Source organism: Engystomops pustulosus, chromosome 1, assembly GCF_040894005.1.
Source record: "Engystomops pustulosus chromosome 1, aEngPut4.maternal, whole genome shotgun sequence".
NCBI classification, from domain to species: Eukaryota; Metazoa; Chordata; class Amphibia; order Anura; family Leptodactylidae; genus Engystomops; species Engystomops pustulosus.
Genome location: NC_092411.1, coordinates 42,693,187 through 42,715,383, shown reverse-complemented (window position 1 = coordinate 42,715,383; position 22,197 = coordinate 42,693,187). Strand labels below are relative to the sequence as shown.

At 40.0% G+C, this 22,197-nt stretch overlaps 1 protein-coding gene across 3 annotated transcripts in view; it reads left to right on the top strand.

Annotated features, from left to right (window-relative positions):
- The window catches only part of EDIL3 (EGF like repeats and discoidin domains 3), a 424,437-nt gene extending 408,404 nt beyond the window's left edge, over positions 1-16,033 (top strand). For 2 of the 3 annotated variants that reach the window (XM_072139425.1, XM_072139424.1), the window contains exons 10-11: positions 3,974-4,129; positions 12,277-16,033. In XM_072139425.1, coding sequence (XP_071995526.1) covers positions 3,974-4,129; positions 12,277-12,426 — 306 coding nt within the window. In that variant the 3' untranslated portion in view covers positions 12,427-16,033. The remainder of the gene's footprint in view (positions 1-3,973; positions 4,130-12,276) is intronic. The other variant, XM_072139426.1, reaches the window with a different exon arrangement.
- Positions 16,034-22,197: the final 6,164 nt, after the last annotated feature.

The window sequence follows — 22,197 nt, the reverse complement described above, 5'->3', positions numbered from 1 at the left end:
GCAAATATAGTGCAACCCACCCGCACGCCCAAGCCCTTAATGTCCACATCTCCAGATTGCTCAGCCTGGAGATGCTGCCCTATAGGCTAGTAGAGACCGAGGCCTTTCGCAACCTCATGGCGGCGGCCGCCCCTCGGTATTCGGTCCCCAGCCGCCACTACTTTTCTCGATGTGCCGTCCCAGCCCTGCACCAGCACGTGTCAGACAACATCATCCGTGCCCTGACCAACACCGTTTCTGACAAGGTCCACCTGACCACGGACACGTGGACGAGTGCTGCCGGGCAGGGCCACTATATATCGCTGACGGCACATTGGGTTAACTTGGTGGAGGCTGGGACCGAGTCTGACCCTGCGGCTGGTCATATACTGCCGACGCCAAGGATTGCGGGGCCTACCTCGGTCCAGGTGTTTCAGGCCTACTATGCCTCCTCCTCCTCCCACCCCTCCTCCACCTCCTCCTCCGAACTACCATCCGTGGGCATGGCGCCATCAGTTGGTAGCTCTAGGCACAGCAGCAGTGCCGTCGCTAAGCGACAGCAGGCGGTGCTCAAACTGCTGAGCCTAGGCGATAAAAGGCACACCGCCCAAGAACTATTACAGGGCATCACGGCGCAGACTGATCTGTGGCTGGCACCGCTGAACCTGAAGCCAGGCATGGTTGTGTGTGACAACGGCCGTAACCTGGTGGTGGCTCTGCAACTCGGCAGACTGACACATGTGCCATGCCTGGCCCATGTGTTAAATCTGATAGTTCAGCGTTTCCTCAAGACATACCCCAATCTGTCTGATTTGCTCACGAAGGTGCGCCGCATCTGTGCGCATTTCAGGAAGTCCAGCACAGATGCTGCCACTCTCAGGGCAGCGCAGCGCCGCCTCCAACTGCCCGCTCACCGACTGTTGTGCGACGTGCCCACGAGGTGGAATTCAACACTGACCATGTTATCCAGAGTTTACCAGCAGCGCCGAGCGATTGTAGACTGCCAGATGTCAACTTCCACCAGAACTGGTAGTCAGGTCAGTCAGCTTCCTCAAGTCTACAATGAGGAGTGGACGTGGATGTCTGATATCTGTCAGGTGCTGAGTAACTTTGAGGAGTCAACACAGATGGTCAGTGGCGATGCCGCCATCATCAGCCTCACCATCCCGCTGCTTGGCCTGTTGAAAAACTCTCTGATCAGCATGAAGTCGGAAGCTTTGCGCTCGTCACAAGAGACGGGGGAAGAAGATTCCCTTGTTGATAGCCAAAGCACCCTTAGGTCTGTTTCTCAGCGCATATCGGAGGAGGTGGAGGTGGAGGAGGATGAGGAGGAAGAGGAGGAGAATGTTGGCGAGACACAAGAGGGGACCATTGTTCAGTCCTTCACTGTTGAGCGTGTATGGGCAGAAGAAGAGGAGTTGGAGGAGTTGGAGGAGGATGAAATGGACAGTCAGGCCAGTGAAGGGAGTGAATTCTTACGCGTTGGTACTCTGGCGCATATGGCAGATTTCATGCTAGGCTGCCTATCCCGTGACCCTCGCGTTCAAAGAATTTATTCCAGCACCGATTACTGGGTGTTCACTCTCCTGGACCCACGGTACAAGCAAAATCTTTCCACTCTCATCCCTGGAGAGGAAAGGAGTGTGAGAATGCATGAATACCAGCAGGCCCTGGTGCACAAGCTGAAACAGTATTTCCCTTCTGACAGCGCTAGCGGCAGAGTGCGTAGTTCTGCGGGACAAGTAGCGAGGGAGAGTAGGCGAGCAGGCAGCTTGTCCAGCACTGGCAAGGGTACGCTTTACAAGGCTTTTGCCAGCTTTATGTCACCCCAGCAAGACACTGTCACCTGTCCCCAGTCTCGGAAGAGTAGGGCTGATCTTTACAGAAAGATGGTGAGGGAGTACGTAGCTGACCATACCATCGTCCTATATGATCACACAGCTCCCTACAACTACTGGGTTTCAAAGCTGGACATGTGGCACGAACTGGCGCTGTACGCCTTGGAGGTTCTTGCCTGCCCTGCCGCTAGCGTCTTGTCCGAGCGGGTTTTCAGTGCAGCTGGTGGCATCATCACCGATAAGCGTACACGCCTGTCGACTGACAGCGCTGACAGGCTGACGCTTATTAAGATGAATAAAGCCTGGATTTCTCATAATTTCCAATCTCCACCTACCTGCTCCTCTGGTTTGAAAACTTTTTTGGACTGCCACATACAGGCACTCAATCTATTCCATTTTTCTGGAGGGCCACCTACCTGCTCCTCTGGTTTGAAAACTTTTTTGGACTGCCACATACATGCACTCAATCTATTTCATTTTTCTGGAGGGCCACCTACCTGCTCCTCTGGTTTGAAAACTTTTTTGGACTGCCACATACAGGCACTCAATCTATTCCATTTTTCTGGAGGGCCACCTACCTGCTCCTCTGGTTTGAAAACTTTTTTGGACTGCCACATACAGGCACTCAATCTATTCCATTTTTCTGGAGGGCCACCTACCTGCTCCTCTGGTTTGAAAACTTTTTTGGACTGCCACATACAGGCACTCAATCTATTCCATTTTTCTGGAGGGCCACCTACCTGCTCCTCTGGTTTGAAAACTTTTTTGGACTGCCACATACAGGCACTCAATCTATTCCATTTTTCTGGAGGGCCACCTACCTGCTCCTCTGGTTTGAAAACTTTTTTGGACTGCCACATACAGGCACTATCCAAATTAAATTGTCTCCATAGCAGCCTCCACACGTTGTCTCCATTGCTACCTCCAAAAGTCGTCCACATAGCTGCCTCCATACATCGTCCCTTTATCAAACGAGGTGTGTCAGGCAGAAATTTGGGTTGTTTTCATGGATTCCACATCAAAGTTGTTAACTTTGTCGCCACCCAGCTGTGTTATCCACAAAATATACTGGCAAACTTTTATCATTTACCAATATTATTTCAGCGCTTCTTGCGCTTCTGTTTACATTCCCCTCACCCGCCATATCCTAAACTTATAAGAACGCTACTACACTTGATCTTATACAAAAGGTTCTTAGAAGTGCTGTTTGGGGAGTAGCCTAGAGACACGGGCTTGGATTGGCGAAAGCTCGCCTGGCAGCGGAGCGCCAGCTCCATGCCAAGATCCAACTAACATAGTTTTAACTGCAGCACCTTTAATCTACTACTAGTTCACTGCCTCCATACATGGTCCCCTTATCAAACGAGCTGTGTCAGGCAGAATTTTGGGTTGTTTTCATGGCTTCCATGTTAACTTTGTCGCCACCCTGCTGTGTAATCCACAAAATATACTGGCAAACTTTTATCATGTACTGATATTATTTGAGCGCTTCTTGCTCACCTCCTTTGGTTCCTCTCTGCCACCCATTGGTTTGAAGCCTGAGTCCATTTAGGGTATGTCGCCATGCCACTCTCTAGCCTGCCGCTGCTGCCGCTGCCTCTGCATGAAGTCCCCTATAGTGTCAGGGTCAATTATTGGATGATTTAGATGCTATCTAGCTTCATTCTGTCACTCTGTCATGGCCATGCTGTTGCCCATAATTTTGGCATAATGGTGCGATTAAGCAGCCTCAGAGGCATCCATGCATGCTGCCCCTGCTGTTTCCTGTCCATTTCCGTGGTGTTTCCATCCTTTTCTGAGGTTCCCAGGTGTTTGGCCAAGCTTCCCTGTGCAGAGCCTTGGTCCCCTTGAAAAATGCTCGAGTCTCCCATTGACTTCAATGGGGCTCGTTATTCGAGACGAGCACTCGAGCATCGGGAAAAGTTCGTCTCGAATAACGAGTACCCGAGCATTTTAGTGCTCGCTCATCTCTATTTATATTCAATTAATACATTAAGGTTAAAGTAGGCAACTATATGGTATGCAACTGTATTTTTGGGGATTGTTCATTTGTGAAGGCATCAAACATAAAGGTTCAACACAGTTTGAACATATCTTTATATCATTGCCTATTTTATTTTGGAACCAGTAATGAAGAATTGTGTTTTTGCTTCTAGGTGGATCTCCTTCGTCCTACAAAGGTCACTGGAATTATCACGCAAGGGGCTAAAGACTTTGGCCATGTGCAGTTTGTTGGCTCTTACAAGCTTGCTTTCAGTAATAATGGTGAACACTGGACTGTGTATCAAGATGAAAAACAAAGAAAAGACAAGGTAATGTAAGGATACAGAGTGACCCATGATTTGTTGGCTTGTAAATTAATTTTGCACGTACAATGTATCATGCATAGGGGCAGTAAATCTGTCAGCTACTTGTCTACCAAGAAAGAACAGATGGTGTTTAAAATTGAAGGAGAAGAAAATCTTTTTTAAAGCAGAGTTAGTAGAAAACTTATCTCAAGGACATTAACATTGTTGATGTTGATTTTGAAAAATATATTATACAGTAAACTTGTGTCAATATTAAAAAAAATCATAGTCAATGAGGCACATGTATCATAAGTCTGGGATACTTTCATCTATTTTTTCAAACTTTTCTTGGCTTTTCTGCTGGTCAGATGTCTCTTAGCATTTTTCTTTATTGATACATGTGGTGTTTGGTCTGTAGTCACTTTGGCGACTTTAAAACAAAACGTCTTTTAAAGCAAAATGGGGCTTATTTACTAACGGTTTGCGATCGCACTATTGTCTAATTTTCAAAAATTTTGGGATTTGTGCCGCTGGGACACGTATTTCACTGGGGATTATGTTGCCCGCGATCGGATTGGCTTTAATGCAACAGAAATCGGGGGACGTGCCGCCGGATGATCCAACTGATTCGGACTGAGCGCGGGATTTAATATTCGAATTGTGTTGCAAGACAATGCACTTACATAGACCGGGAAGAAGAAGGTGAACTCCGGCGGACCTGAGTGGGGAAGCGACACATATCAGGATATCGGGCACACGATCTTCGTGATTCGCAGCAGAGTACATTCCAGGCGGACAATGCACTTTTGGGGATCGCAAGAGGATAGGTAAGTAAATGTGCCCCAATGTCTCAAAAAGTGGCAAACAGTTCCCCATTTAATTGGACTTTTGATGATTTCTGTTATTGTCTGCTTGTACCAAATTCTTTAGGTTTCTGCTACTATCGTTTGAATGCAAACTGAGAACTAAACATTTGTAAAAAATTAATGAAACAAAAAAAAAAGTGTTTTAGAGGACTAGTGGTTTGGAAGACTAGAGGTCGATTATAGCATGATGAGTTTGTACCAAGTAGATTCAGACCCGAGTCGAATCTTACACAAATGTTTTGAAATGCTGCAGTGAAGCAAATTAACCCCTTATCACCGACACTAGTTTTCAGCTCAATGACCAGACTCGATTTTTCAAATCTGACATGTCTCACGATAATTGGTTATAACTTCGGAACGCTTTAACATATCCTGGTGATTTTGAGAATGTTTTCTCGTGACACATTGTACTTCATGTTAGTTATAAAATTTAAGTGATAAGTTTTGCGTTTCGTTCTGAAAAAAAGTGAAAATTTGGCAAAAGTTTGTAAAAATTCTTCATTTTCCAAGTTTGAAATGTTCTGGTTTCCAGACAGGAAGTAAAACTACCCAAAAAGTTTGATAATTAACATTTACAGAATATCTGCTTTATGTTGGGATGATATTTTATGCTTCCGGTCATTTTTCTAGGATGTTATGAGGTGCAGAACTTTAGGTGCGATTTTTCTTATTTTCATGAAAATTGCCATATTTCACATTTTGAGGGAAAACTCGGCTTCCAAGTGACTTTGAGAGGCCTAAATAATAGTAAAACCTCATAAATTACCCCACTATAGAAACTTCACCCCTCAACGTATGTAAAACAACTTCTATTAAGTCCATTAACCCTTTAAGTGTTTCACATGGGTTAAAAAATATGGACCTGCGATTTTGAAACTATGGAATTTTTTTGGAAATACATTCATTTAGGCCAAAACTGACATTTTCAGAATAAATTAAATGATGAAACGCACTGCAACGCTTGATGCCCAATTCCTTCCGAGTGTACTGATACCACATATGTGGTGGTGACTGCTGTACGGGCGCACGGCCGAGCATAGAATGAATGGAGGCGCCATTCACTGCAGATTTGTATTGTCACATTGTACTACCTATACATTTTTATTTTTTTTGGTAATGCGATCATATGAGGGCTTATTTTTTATGGGATGAGATACAATGTATAAATAATTTATTTTGGGAGTCTAAAGCTTATTCATGAGATTTTATTAACTATTTCAAGGGGGACACAAACAAAATCATCAATTTTTATTTTGGATTGTGAGCATTCCCCCCCCCCCCCGCTCACCGTAACGTAAAAATAATATTTTATCTTTATTCTCTGGTTCCCTACGATTGCGGTGATACCTCATTTATATAGTTTTTCTTATTTTGCTCAATTTTCCTGAGCAAAACCAATATTGGAGAAAATCACATTGTTTTTACTATTGACAACTTTTCAGGGCCATAACTTCTGTATTTTTCTGTTGTCAGATCTGGTTGAGGGCTTATTTTTTGCGAAAACAGTTGTTCTTTTCAGTCGTATCATATTAGGTACCGTAACTTTTTTTGATCACTTTTTAGAACATTTTTTGTGATGGTGTTTGATGAAAAATTGTATATTATGGGAAGTTTTTCGAGTTTTTTTTTACGTAGTTCACCGAGCGGGTTCAATATTGATTTAGATTTATTGTACAGATTAATACGGACGCGGTGATACCTCATTTATATAGTTTTTCTTATTTTGCTCAATTTTCCTGAGCAAAACCAATATTGGAGAAAATCGCATTGTTTTTACTATTGACAACTTTTCAGGGCCATAACTTCTGTATTTTTCTGTTGTCAGATCTGGTTGAGGGCTTATTTTTTGCGAAAACAGTTGTTCTTTTCAGTCGTATCATATTAGGTACCGTAACGTTTTTTGATCACTTTTTAGAACATTTTTTGTGATGGTGTTTGATGAAAAATTGTATATTATGGGAAGTTTTTCGAGTTTTTTTTTTACGTAGTTCTCCGAGCGGGTTCAATATTGATTTAGATTTATTGTACAGATTAATACGGACGCGGTGATACCAAATATGTACGTGTTTTGTGTTTTATATACTTTATTTGCATTTTATGTGTTACTGGGGAGATTATGGGACTTTTATTTTATTTTATTTATTTAATTATATTATAAAAAGATTTAATTTTTTTTTTTTTTTTACTTTTTTACATTTTCTACTTCTTGGCTTGAATAAGCGATCATCCGATCGCTTATTCAAGCCTTTACACTGCAATACACTTGTATTGCAGTGTATAGTGAAAGTAACTGAGCATGCTGCGCATGATCAGTTACTTACAGCCGGGTCCTGCCAGGAAGGCAGGACCCGGTGAGAAGAGGAGCCGACAGCCCCGGGTCACTCGTCGGAACCCGGGGCAGCGGCAGGAGGGATCGGATCCCCCGGTAAGCACACCGGGGGGAGTTTTTCCGATCCCGGGTGTTAGTGCCGGGTCTGGGCTGTGATATCACAGCCCGACACCGGCACTAGCGAGACCCGGTGTCCCGAAAACTTCTTCTGATGCGCCGCCATAGAAAGGCGTCGCATCAGAAGAAGTACCCTTAATGACCGCCGTAAAAACCCGATAGGGCGGTCATTAAGGGGTTAAAAAAGAAGAATATGGATGGGCACCATCCACAAACAATTAACAAAGAGGTGCTGTCTGGTCACACAAAATAAAGCGACTATGGAAGGGCAAAGAAGCAAGCATGTAGCCAAAGATAAAACTTTAATTGAGACCAAAAAGAGAGAGGGGGATAAAAAATGTTAAAAAGCTGTTACCAGCCTAACTACATAGGGAATGAGTATATTCGGTCTGCACTCTCAAGTATCTGATCAAGGGATCCAACCCCATGTACAGTAAAGTAAAATTGGGACCATGCAGTCCACGCACTGGCGCTTAGTATCCCGTTTGCTGCACACAGGAGGATGTGCTCCTCCTGCATGCAGCAAGTACGATACTAAGCGCCAGCGACCAGATACTCTTTGGTAGACAGCTTTTGTGTTTGAGAAAAGCCCTTGTGGCCGAAACGTCACATAAGTATCACTGCTGTAATCTATCACTTTGAAGACATTAAATTCATGTTAAAACCCATTGAAGTACATAGGGAATGAGCCTATGTAGGGTACCAGGTAGGGGGTTAGAAAGAACAAAATGAATACATGGGTATGTAAAGTATAAGCTCTCAAAATTATAGATGCATAAGAGAGACTTACTTTCTCTGGCGCTCCCGTTGTCCCGTGCCACACTCTCAGCAGGCTGTGCTTCTGTTCGTTTACAGGGGCACGGAAGCTCCGCTTTTGCAGCTTCCCCCAGCGTGGCACACTCACCTGTCTCCATGTTCCAGAGCCTGATACAGAGCTGGAACGGTGACTGGGTGGGCGTGCCCGGCTTGTTGAAAGTGCAAGAACAAAGCTTCAGTGCACCTGTAAATAAACAGGGGCACGGCCAGGAGAGAAAGCGGCATGGGACACCAGGCGCGCAAGACGAGGTTCAGTAAGTACTAGTTATTTTTTTTATGGAGCACACCCCTGGCCACCTTGTTTTTTTTTTTTTTTTAACTTAGTCTCGGACAAACCCTTTAAGAAATTTGAAAAAAAATTATCGAACAAAGATCTTTTATTTTTTAGAACAAACCCCTTTTAGAGCACTAGTGAGAATTAGATATCAATTTTCCGGACAACTAAAGCAATTTAGTTTGGACCAAATAATTCTGAAAAATTAGTCAACACTTGAGTGTAGCGAATCATGAATGATACACTCATCTCTACAGTCATGCAAATAAATATTTGGCTGATAGCAATATAATTAGCTCAACTATATCTGAAACAACAAGTGAATAAATGATGAATAATGACTCCAGCTGTAGATGTAGTCTACATAAAGCAGCTCACTGTACTGGTGCTTTGGCAGTCGCATACTAAGTCTGATTCAGAGATTCAGACTCATGACCTGTCCTACATAGCCTGCATTAATCTTCATAAATATCTACATCTCTGCTTCGAAGAAATCAAGACTCATCTCCATTTCTAAGACAGTTGTAATATTAATGTGCAAATAAAGTGGCCACCTACAATACTTCTGTTCCCAAAGGGAGAGAATGTGGATAAAGTATATGGTACTTGCCATAAAAAAAAATAAAAAATATATCAATTGTGACTGCAGGGAGCTGACACTAACCAGCCAGAAGGTGCAGATTATTATTTACTATTGCATCTATTTGCTCACTATATAAAGAAGCGTGAGAACAGACGGACGATTAAGTATTTCTGACCGATTTGGCAAGCTATATCTGTGTGCGCTATATCAATAAAGAATTATTATTATTCTTAGGAATCCTGCTTTGAATAAACGAAAGATAAACTAATCCTAGTGGAACAAAGCAAATATGTGATTTTGTTTGCATCGACTTTTCTTATTAAGGCTTCCAGATGAAGCCAAGTAACCGGCTCTATGTGGTATATTAAGTAAGAGTTACTGTATCTCCTAAAAACCTGGCCTGGTTATATATTATTGTCACTTAGATGGATTAATGCCATGTAGTCGCATGCGTTTAGTTACCATATGGTCTTCGAGAGTAGAATTATACATCCTTTGAGAAATATTAACTTTCCAGACCCATCAGTATGTTTTAAGCCAGATGCTATCTAACTTATGATTGCCTTGAAGATATAGTTCAGAACAACTGTTTCCTACTGGGTATTCTATCATTCACAGTTATGTTTAAAGTATGTGTTTTTTTTAGAAACTCAGATTTACTTACAAATGTGTTCTTCTGTTTTAAGCAAGATACCATTAAGAAAGAACATAACATTTGCATTTCAAGACGCTATAATGCAGTCTACAACTCCCTGAAGTCTGCAAAGTGCAGCCTAGATTTAGAGTTGTGCTCAAATAATTTCAATAAACATTAGTAAACTAAATTGCAGAAAGTGTTTGTTTCTGGATTTTTGAATCCATTCAAAATAGAAATTATAGGGATTGTTCTCATTGGAGAATTCATTTTTACTGGTTGCTAAACAATAATCTGATGACACTTTTGCTTCTTTCTCTGCCTGAATGAACACATCGGGGGATATTTATCAGGACCTCTGCGCACCGCCAGTGGCGCAGAGGCCCTGAAATAATCGCAAATGCTAGCTTTTGCGATTATTTGCCCCAATCCGCCACCTTCACGCCAGTGGGGCGTGAAGGGGCGTGAAGGGGGGGCGCGGCCAGGAGTGGGCCAGCGCGGGGCGTTACTGTCCCCGCACCTGCGCACTCGCTGCTGCCGGCGACTTTTCATACGTGAAAAGTCGCCGGTTGCACTTTTTTCTACGCCAGGCCCTGCCTGGCGTAGGATAAACGCTGCGCAGCTGGCACCCCTATACATCAAGAGGCAGAAGCCTCTTGATGTATAGGGCTGCGAATTTGCAGCGGCGGGGCTATCATACGCTGGTGCACGAGCCCCAGCGTATGATAAATATCCCCCATCAAGTGTATATATAGACCAGTCAGGACATTGGGGCAGATTTACTTACCCGGTCCATTCGCGATCCAGCGACGCATTCTCTGCGCTGGATTCGGGTCTGGACGGGATTTATTAAGGCAGTTCCTCCGACGTCCACCAGGTGGCGCTGCTGTGCTGAAGTTCCCCGGAACGCATTGGAATACACCAAGCTGGGCTGAGTGAAGGTAATTGCAAGCTCCGCGACACATTTTTTGTTTTAAATGCGGTGGATTTTCCGAATCCGTCGGATTTTCGTTCGGCCACGACACCCCCCCCCCCCAGCGGCGCTGATGCGCCACAATCCGATCGCGTGCGCCAAAATCCCGGGGTAATTCAGGGGAAATCGGCACAAATCGGAAATATTCGGGTAACACGTCGGGAAAACGCGAATCGGGCCCTTAGTAAATGACCCCCATTGTCTGTTGTCTTGCAGCTCCCCCGCAGGTGAAATGAGGCAGTACACAGTTCCCATTTCAATCCACATATATGATAGTCCTCCAAAGGGATACAGATGTCCTCAGCATAGCTGACTTGACTTTTATAAATAGTTCCTGCAATTAGTTTTTTCAATGATTATTAATGGTTTTGATGAATTATGTTACATGTTGGCATCTTATTAGAATCAAATACAATTTTAATGATCAGTATAAAATCTTTGAAGCTTGTTTTTGCTCTAAAGAAAGGATTGGGGTATCTTGAATAAAAAAAAAAATTTCTTTAATAAAAAAAAATAAAATAAGATTGATAAGTGCTGTAGCACTAGGGATACCACTGTTGGTCACAGGAATTGGGATTTTGAATCCCTTGTTTGAATGAGCTTTTGGTGGTGCTTTGTTGCTTCACTGATATAACAAAAGTGCAATTCAATCATTTATAGGCCCAACTAACTTTAATGCAGCCCCAGTCCACAATCAAGATCATAACCCAATTAGAGCTAGGCTAAGGGTCGACACATCTATGAAGAAAGTCCCTTAATTTTTTATTTTTTTTTGCAATCACGGGCAGCAAGGAATTCATTGACAGTACCCAAGTGTTTTGGAAACAAAAAGAGGATCTTGAGTGCCCAAATTTCTTTCCACCTGCAGAAACGGTTGTGGGCACTAGAGATACATCATAGCATGACTAGGACCTAGAACTAGCATTGACATTATATCACTGGCATTTGAAAGGATCATCTAAGCATACTCTATCATGCACTCTGACATTTGACTTGGAGAGACACCTAGCACATTCTTAATGATTGGGTTAAAAGGTCAGTATATCCAATGAATTAGAATATGTGATCCTTCTTGGTTGATAGACATTTGAATCGGCAGCCTAAATTTCCAGTGTGCCTTTGCACCTTCTCATTCCCAATATTTAATGTGCTGGAAACGATTTGCTGAGCTTGAAAATAACAAAATGTATTAACTCCCCAGGTTTCAGCATTTTTATGTCATATGGAAAAAGGGCTGTACATTAGGAATCCATGGGGGTAAGGGGGTTCCTGTAATGCTTCCATAGGGTGTGAGGAGGGCTTATATAATATAACCATGAGGGAACTTATATTAAATAAACAAAGGGGGACTTTTTGATATGATAAGCTAGTAGACTGTTTTGATTTCTGAATTTTTAATGCCGCCGCATGAGTTCACTGCAAAGGGGCCCACTGAGGCTCCGTCGCCCAGGGGCCTACTGAAACCTGGAGCCAACCCTGAATCTAGATGTTGCAATTCAAACATTTTTTTGTATGATATGTTTTTATATAAATTGAATTGGCCATGCATATTTATTTATATCTATTTCTTAATCTCCAGGTTTTTCAGGGAAATTTTGACAATGACACACACAGAAAGAACGTTATTGATCCACCGATCTATGCAAGATTTATAAGGATCCTACCCTGGTCATGGTATGGCCGAATCACATTAAGAGCTGAGCTACTAGGTTGCACTGAAGAGGACTGACAGCTTTCATCATCTGACGATTCAACATAAAAAGTCATCATTTGAATATTTCAAAAAACTGTGCAAAACCTGAAAGAAAAAAAATGAATGGATTTTCATTTGAACAAGTGCTCACTTTTTGGTAGGCTGGTAACTGTTTTTGCAAGGTAGTCTGTGCCTGCCCTTAAAATGATCCCACCAGTAAATATCCTTTAAATACTGTCCCTTTGTATTGAAATGTTTTTGTTTTCTTCTACGTTGTTCACACTGGTTGAAATACGTTGCGGGGAGAGGCAGCATCATTTTATTCATGATTGTTTCCCTTTACACATGTCTATATTTTTATGAACAAAATGCAATTATAGGGGTTTTTGCCTGAGCTAAAGAAATTGCCAACTGAAATTTGTTTTCATATCTACTTATACCCTTATACCCGATGCTGCAGAGTAGCAATAAGACGTCTCTGGGATGACTGCATTATCCTAATTGCTTCCCTTGTGCCTATCAAAATATTAATATTTACATCTCAGATTTTAGAAATCCATTTGATTTACACCTGTGAAATTACAAATTTTCAATAACATATTTTCCTCTTAATTTCATTCCTATTGTGCATGTTCTTGAGGCATGTTATTACTTGTGTTGGAAACATTTTCTTCCTCAATGACCTGAATACTAAATGTGTGCAAAGACTGGGATTTCTTTTCTGCATGTCATAAACGTAACAATACATCAATATCCAATTCCTTTTTAGTTTATTACCTAGAATGCACTGACGTCCAAGATTATTATACTAGCAAATCTCTTCTGAATTAGCCCAAGGCATTTTATTTCTCTGCAGATTCTTTTTTTATTTTATATACATACAGAGAGTACTAAAAAGTTTTACTTAGTAAGCAGAATTGCATATGCATACAGTATATATATTAATATACATAAATATATTTAGTTTAATCGGAATTATTTTAGGTGCATACCGTAGCATGGAGAGAGATGATAAAACTGATAGGCTTGTACACATGATACATTTCGTATGTCAATAGACGTGTCTTCTAGTTTTCGATTCGTTAAACATAGTCTTTCTTTATAAGAAACAATGGAAAACAAGTGTATTGTATTAAAGACATGTTTATATTCCTTTTGTGGACCTACATTACTTACAGTATATGTAATTTTTATTTATTTTTAGTTGTCTACACCAGGTTATAAGGAGTGTGATAATGTAGTGGTATCTGCTCTATTTGTTCTGGTTACTTGAAATATTGAAGAGTTTAAGTTGTGTGTCTACAACTCATATTTTCTTTCAGTAGAAGTAATTTAATAAACATCAGTTCAGACCTGAAAATTATACTATGTTTAAGATATAATCCCGAAAAGGCATTATTTCGACCATGCCAAAGGGTTTAGAAATAGGCAATGCAACAGCACTGTGCAGAGTGGGTCCAAAGTCTATCTGTCACACAAGGAGACTCCAGTATTAGAGGTGGCATGTAATAGTTGGGAGCTCCTGTGAAGGATCTGCATTGGGGAAAGGTAGCTGTAAGGTACATCACTTATAACCTGGGCTGGGTTATCAAGGCTACATAGGAAAAGAGTAGCAATCCTAAGTAAGATTTACAGCCCAATAAATTTTAGTGTATAGACCAACATTGTAATCATAATGATAACTATAATAAAAATATTGTTTATAGAAACAAAACATAATTCTAATATACTGTATACAGATAAGACTAATACTCAGTTCAGTATTTACCTACTGATTTTAGCAGGTTAAGGAATAAATAGCATATTATAAGCTGAATTCCTAGATTTATCCAAAAATGAAGGTCGCGTGATCCATAATTTTACATTTTTGGTTTAAATGTGCTACATATCTAATACCACTAGATGTCAATGTCCTGTCTGTCTGTACAATGTCCTTCAAAAATGTATATTGTGTATGATGTTGTATTCAACCTTGGTGAACAATATTAAAGAGAAAGTCAAACATAACAATGATCCTTGGATGTAATATAGTTATTAAAGAACACTGCCCACACTTTGCACTTTATGATGTAGTAGTTGTTTTGTTGTGATTTTCTTTGTTTCCATTACTTATGCAGGTTACATTATGCCCATTTTCACATTGTTTAAATACAAATGCTACATGTTCTTTTCCCAAATGTAAGCCACATCTCTTTGTAAAAGCCATCTACATTCTCTCGACCAATATGCTTAGTTTATCAACCAAAACCTCACTTTTAGTAGTATTGGGGACTGAATTCTTATTTTTGAGTCTTAGTTAAATTATATACAGTGGCTACGATGTGTGGAATTTTGAAGATTTTACTTTTACTTTAATAGAGGTTTATGTACATTAATTCTAAAAATATAATTTGTAAAATACTTATAAATACTCAGTGTTATATTTACACATAAAAATACAAAAAATGGTAGTACTTGATGACCTTTACTTTGCGTTAAAGATTTTAATTTTGATGACAAGGCTATAACCACAGGTTCGCAGAGTATGAAGTCTATTGTGTCTTTTCCCAATATAAGAAGAATATTACAATAAAACTAGTTTTTAGTGAAAGCCTGGTACAGATTATGCATTGGAGAGAGCCTCTAGTTGATAGCTTACAGTATTCTTAAGATCGGAAATCAATATAGGGTTCATGGCGGTCCAACTCTTGGCACCCCCACCAATCGCCTCTATGAGGGATCTCTGTGCTTAGGAGAGTACTATAGCATCTTCATTATTGGACACAGCATTGTAAGTTTTTTTTTAGTTTATTTTAGTGTTGGGCCTTTTAATAGATGTAGCTGCATTATTTGCATTATTACAGTGTTTCCTGGATCATGATGGCCCTTACTTTTCAATGGGGTTGTCCAGGAATGCAACTTTATTTTATGTATGGTTTTTAAAAAAAATTATATTTATCATTTTCCATTCTCCCATTAAGCAGTTCAGGCTGCAACAGGTGTAGCTGTGGTCGGGGGATCACTACCGGCCTCTCTATACAAACAGGGGAAAGAGTTTTAAGCTCTTTATTATTTTCAAAGATCTCCTAACCATATGCAAAAATTGTATATCTGGACAACTCCTCCAAAGTAGCTGGCAGGTGAATCTTCTGACATCATATTCATCACCTATCCCATCAAAATGGGTGGTGCTCTTCCGTCCAGATACTTTACATCTCAGCCACATGTCTGTTACATTATTAAACAAAGCCCTTTAACTAGAATATAATATTTAAATGATATATTTACATATTTCAGAACCACATGACGAAGTTCATTCTATAAAGAAATTCAACTTGTTTTGTATTTAGCCCCCAAATGTATTATTACCTTTTATCCAAAGGGCTTGTTGCATAACCTGGTTCTGGTTTTATGTTGACTTTCTCTTTTGATATGATAAATTCAGCTTTGAAGACAAAAGGGTACTGTACAACATAGGAAATATGAAGTAATGGTTAGGGATCTCACTGAGTATGAAATATCAAACACAGTAACCTTTGCAACTTTTCAAACTGTGTAATATTAAAATGTTTTTGTAAATATTAAAATCATGTAGGTTGATGTAAAATCAGTATGACATTGTCTAGTCTTCAAGCCTAAAATAAACTTTTGAAAATGTAGGCCATTTTATATGGTTTCTGTGCCTTTATTGTTCGTTGAATAAAGATAAATAATAAGTATCTTAAAGTTAAATACAGCAGCAAAATCATAAAATAATATTACTATAATTCAGTCAACTAGTAAACATTGTTTTCTGCTCTCCCAGGCTGCCAGTGAACCACCCCTTTGTAATCACTAACAGCTCTGTGTTTCTTCAAATCACTGCCCTGCCTTCTTGTACTTAGGGACCGTCAGACAATATTCAATTACAGACATATAAAGGGTAATGTCATCTTAGGTCCTATACCCTTTATATTTGCAAAATGTACCCCATGTATGTATCTAATCACAATAAATCACAGCAGTCTCAATGGAGAATGGGGAAGAGTTCATGCAAGCATACTGTGATCTCATGCAATCAGATACATACATGGGGTACATTTTTCTAATGTAAAGGGTATAGCACGCTAGTTAACATCACTGGATCACACGAACTGCTGAATATTAAGGAGGCATAAGGCATGTGGAGGAGAAAATTGATGGGGTCAGCAAGGCAAGGCACACCCCTTTTGATGTCAGTTAATATAAGATAAAGATTTATGGGATTTAGGGGAAACCATTTATGGGCTAAAAGAAGGGTGTCAGTTAGTAAATAGGACTCTTAGGAAACCTGTTATTAGTTGTATTTGTAAATTTGGTGACAGGTTCCCCTTGTCGATGCAAAGGTATGTTTATTCAAAGATTTCTGCAACAGTTTATTTAGCTAAATTACTATAGTACTATCAGATTTATCTGTCTGTCTATTTATTTGTCTGTATAAGAATAGGTGACATTTGCATCAGCTTTTTATGTAGTAGGGAGTGCAGCCTGCCAAATTACTAAAACCTAGTGGCATTATTAAAACATTTAATGACCTGCATAGTTGACAATGGCAATTAACTGGACCCATGAAATGGCTAACTGCTCTCAGAAAAGCTACAGATCTTTCTAAAATTCTGGTGTCCACATAATGTATATTGTACTTTGAATAGTACTTTGGGTTATAGATATATCTTAAAATAAGTAAGAATCACACAATTGCTCATAAGAAAAAGAGAAAAATAGACTTAATAGTAAATGTATATCCACAAGCTTCTACATCTTGCTATGTGTATTGATTGACGCATACAACGTTGCTCAATCACTTGAAATAGTTCAAGTCCACTGATAACATTTTATTAATATAGCTGCAAAATAACTCCACAATGAGTCTCAAATAAAGTCATCAAGATAAAAATCCTCAGTTGTTGATACCTTTTATTGGCTAATATAAAAGATTGACAATAATTGCAACATTTCCAGACATCTCAGGTCTCTTCATCAGGCATATTATAAGATAATGACTTTCTAACAGCCGGCTAGAACAGTACCATGGATCTTTTTCCTTTAGCCGTCAAGATGTGATGGAAGTGTAAAGTTTCAACTTTTTTAGTGTTTTCATTAATAGTGCATCCATTTCAGGATTACATCATTTCTTTGCGTTTTTCTTCTATTTTTACTGGCTTAAAAATAATAAAAAACACTAGCTGCCAAATTTGTACCTTAAATTTGTATTTGCTTTGAAATCTATGTCAGCTAGAACTAGCAAAGTACAAGGAATGATACATCGCCCCTAATGAATGATACATTGGAATCCTGGACACACAGGGGACAATGTCTCATTCCTTCTAGGCTAGTTTTTTTGGGATACAGAATTGGGAAAAAGATTGCAATTTCTGGTAGAATCCATGGAAATTGTGACTTCTCGCCCCCTTTGAAAAAAAGTAAGCATGGCATGTTGGAGAACAAGGTCAAAGCTTACCCAGCCAAATCTACAGCATCTCGGGTCCGGCAGCTCCCCCTTGAAATACTTCATGAAAATGTTTTCTCCCTTAAAATACTTCATGAAAAGCACAAGATCAGGTGAGTTTACAAAGCAATGTTCCGATTATTATAGTTATGTTTCTATATCATGGGTCTTTAACAAGCAGACACGTTGGGGGAGATTGATCACTACTTCTACACCAGTTTATTGGAAAGGTAATGTGTGTGACATGTTTCCCATTGGTATCTTTTTGCCTTATAGAAGCATTGCTTGTTAAATTGCCCTGGGCATCTTTGGAAAAAATGTTGGCCTTAAATGTTAATTAACACCTGTCACAATAGATGCTACAAGTTGTGTTGACATTATTTTTTATTTGCGTGAGGATGATAATTTCTATATAATACTTATAAGCATTAATGAAAAAGTTGCACATAAAATTATGGCCAATGAAAACTTGGGCTACACAAGTATTTTGGTTGTCATTCCTGTTGTGGCACCAAGTAATGTAAGTTGATGGGATTGTACTATGATACTGTGAACAATGTAGCACCAACCTGTACTATGAGTGCAATGGTTTCTAGTATATGTTCTAACAATGGGCTTCTTATACCTGTATACAGACTGATACATTGAGTTCACATCCCTACATACAATAAACCCCATTCTTCCTTCCTGTATTCTTTAAATTGCTGGGCTGCTTCATTTTTGGCACACAATTTGTTGTAGATAAACATAAAATGTATGCGCGTCAGCATTTTCCAGGGAGAGACAATACTAGGGAAAATACTAGCGGCAGCATTTAAAAGACTGACACCCACAATCGGTGCCTACAGTGATACTGGTGGGGAGGAGCCTGAATGTCGGACCCAGACTGGTTCACCTCCACTCGTCCCTAGTCATTATTCTAAGGAAAGTGAGTGAACTGGATGCTGCAGCGTGTCTGTCCTCCCGTGCCTTAGAAATATACAGCATGTGTTGCTTTGTTGAATTCTTAATGTGTTTTCTTGGTTTTCAGCTGTGGGTGGAACCACACCTGAGGAGCATCTGGCCTGTGATTTATTGAGCACCGAGTCTGTCATTGTGTATCGTCCTTTTGTTTCCTACTTTTTCAAGGTCTTAAATTTTTATTCGAACACATCCAACATATAAATATACTCAACGTTCATCCATGTAATTTAAATTAACATACTGAGCATACACACACATACATATGTGTAAGGGTGAGTATGACTAACAGATTGAAGATATAACAGGATGTGCCTCTTTTATATTTTCTATATCGGTTCTATTCTTCCACTAATTTCCAAATTCCACATTGGCAAAAATTTGTTTGGGAACCACTAGGTCCTGTATATGTTTATTTGTAGTTGTAGGGTGGGTGAATTTACCTTACAACAGTATCACTGGGAAGCCAATCTGATGTCAAGGCATTAAGTCTTCTTCTTCCTGCAGTATGGACAAAAGTTTTATATTTCCTCTGGAATTTAAGGCCTTCCCCTTGTATAGAGGTACATCTACCCTCCTCTTTTGCAGTCAACATTTCTTTTCTTTCCTATCAGAGGATTATCCCTTTATCAGGATCTTAGAGCAGCATTGACTAGAGAGGTGGATGTCAAGTCCTGTTCCATACATTCTCTTGTATGCAGTTTATATAACAGCAATCCTATGGATACATCACAAATCCCTGCTTCATATGGAGGGTGTCTAAGCTGAAAGATGTCGACCTGCTCAAGCACAAATCAGCTGTAATTCCGGCTCTAATGGGTTAGTACCATGCCTTTTGTAGAGGTCACCAATGAAACTTGTGACTGGCTGCAGCAGTGACCTGCCCTGACTGAGCAGTAAAGTAGGAAAGGTAAGGGCAGATACATCTACAAAGTAGGACCCCACTGAGGTCTACAAGGACTGTATAACTTAAATATATAATACAATGAAATGCAACCACGTACAGAGTTTACAGTATGTTCTGTCATAATTCACATCTTACACTGTTTAGCACATTTGATGTGAGATTTATTATAGTTTCCCCTTGAAGGAATGGAAATGACCTGCATCATGAAGGATGTCCTTTCTAAATGCAAAGAAATCTTCATTTTTATTGATATGCAAATTAGCATTCTAACACTTTCAATTATAATTATAATTATAGCAAGTGACAGAGAGCCCTATTAACTAACCTATACCCTTCATTTAGCTAAAGTTTCCCTCAAACACCATAAATCAACTTTATGTTACATTACCTGACATAAAAGGGGGCGTGTCCTGCTTGGCCGGCCACTCCTATCTACTCCTTCCAATGTCCCATGCCTCTTCTAAGTATGTCATGTAAGCAGGGTGATGTCATCTAAGGTACTGTTACATCTGCAAAATCTACCTCATGTATGAATTTGATCACATGAAATCACAGCATCCCTCCATGGACTTCTACTCCTACCCATTTTACATGGAGGCTGCTGTGATTTAAAGGGGTTTTCCCACAAACTAAAGTTAGGCTAACTTGCTGATCAGTGGGAGTCTTAGTGCGGCACTCGGCAATTTCCATCAGCTTCATAGAGATCATAGCAGAAAGGACATGTGCAGCAGTCTGCTCCATTAGTCTGACTTGAGTTTGTGGAATATTCCCTTTTATGGGATCACATACATACATGGGGTAGACATTGCAGATGTAACAGGACTTTATATATATGTTGTGCCAAGAGGTTTCAGAGATGTAGATCTGACAGTGATAATTGTATCATTTGGACTTGGAGAGGGAGCAGAATCACGTTTGGGTATTTATTAAGGTGACACAATAACGTCTTCATCTGAATGTGCCAGTAAATTGTAAACAGAATTTAACAAGCGTGCGGTGAATGTATAGCACAGTTAATAAACCTGTCTATAAAGTCCCATTGTCCATAGCATATGCCCTCTAATCAAGTTAAGAAAAATCCAATTTTAATCACACTATAAACTACGGCCCAAGCAGGATTGGCACATGAGCATTAAGTTTTATGTCACAGGGTTTATTGCTTTGGCTAGATTGAAAGAAAGTAAAAATGTACATTAAATAAACTGCTAACGTTCAGATCTTTTCATGCCAAGACTTAAAAGTGTCATGAATATCGTCGCTTATTGTCGAAACGAAATTTAACAGATAAGAGCCGAATGGGAAAATTGTGCAAAAATGGAAATGTCATATTATATTCTGTATTGTGCTGCCTGCTGAATATGGAAACATGCTTTTAGAGATGACAATGGAGACAATCACAATAAGAGCGTGTTACATCAAATAAAACCCTATTGCGATCAGTCATCATCCTCTATATTCTTGTGCTGCTGATGATTCAGTGATAAAAGAAGAAGGCCTCTGATTAAGACCCCACGCTACGCAACATCTTCTGCCGTGCCATGCAGGTCTCACAAAAAGCACTTTTTGTGCTATTCATGGAATACAAGGATTTTTTTTCTTCTCAATTTCCTTTCTGTAAAATAAGCTTTTATTGTCTAATAGTTCTAACTCTAAGATGACTTTTATTGACTTTTATGTTGTGTGTGGGCTGATTCAGACATGGTTATTTTTGTTTTCTGCACCATTTTATTCAGGAAAATGCTGCATTTTGATTGTGTATTTTGGGGGCATTCTGACCTAAATGATGTTTTATTTAAAAAATTGTAGCCTTTTTCCAAGAATTCTATGGAAACAATCTAGGTGTTCAATCTTCTACTTGAAGGGAATTTTCTTTCTTAGATATTTGTCATATTTGCGGCTTTTACCATCTCAATAGATTGTAGTGAATGGAAATGTTTGAAATTGAAACGCTATCTCCACTCACATCTATGGGAGTTCCAACATCAGTCATGCAGACTTACTCAATCAGTTTTCCAGTGCGGTAGAAAAATATGAAGAGGACTATCCATACATAAAAGATACAAACTTAGTGTCCTCAACTTTTATTCTCAAGATAGGACCCAGTATCAGGGGTGGAATCAGCATCTACAGTATCAGACATGTATAGATATCATCGGTCTAAGACTGAATTCACACAAACATGTGCCCGCCATACTGTAGCATGGCGGGCACATGTCGGCCCACGAGAGAGGAGGAGGGGGTGAGCGCTGCTCGCCTCAGCCCCTTTCCATAGTGATGGACGGCGCCGTGTTACTGGGAAAGATAGGACATGTCCTATCTTTTCCCCTGGTACGGAACAGTACGGTGCCGTACCATAGCACTCCGTACTACTCCCTGCATCTATTGCCGGCCAATGGGGGACGTACAGTTAGGGCCAGAAATATTTGGACAGTGACACAAGTTTTGTTATTTTAGCTGTTTACAAAAAAATGTTCAGAAATACAATTATATATAT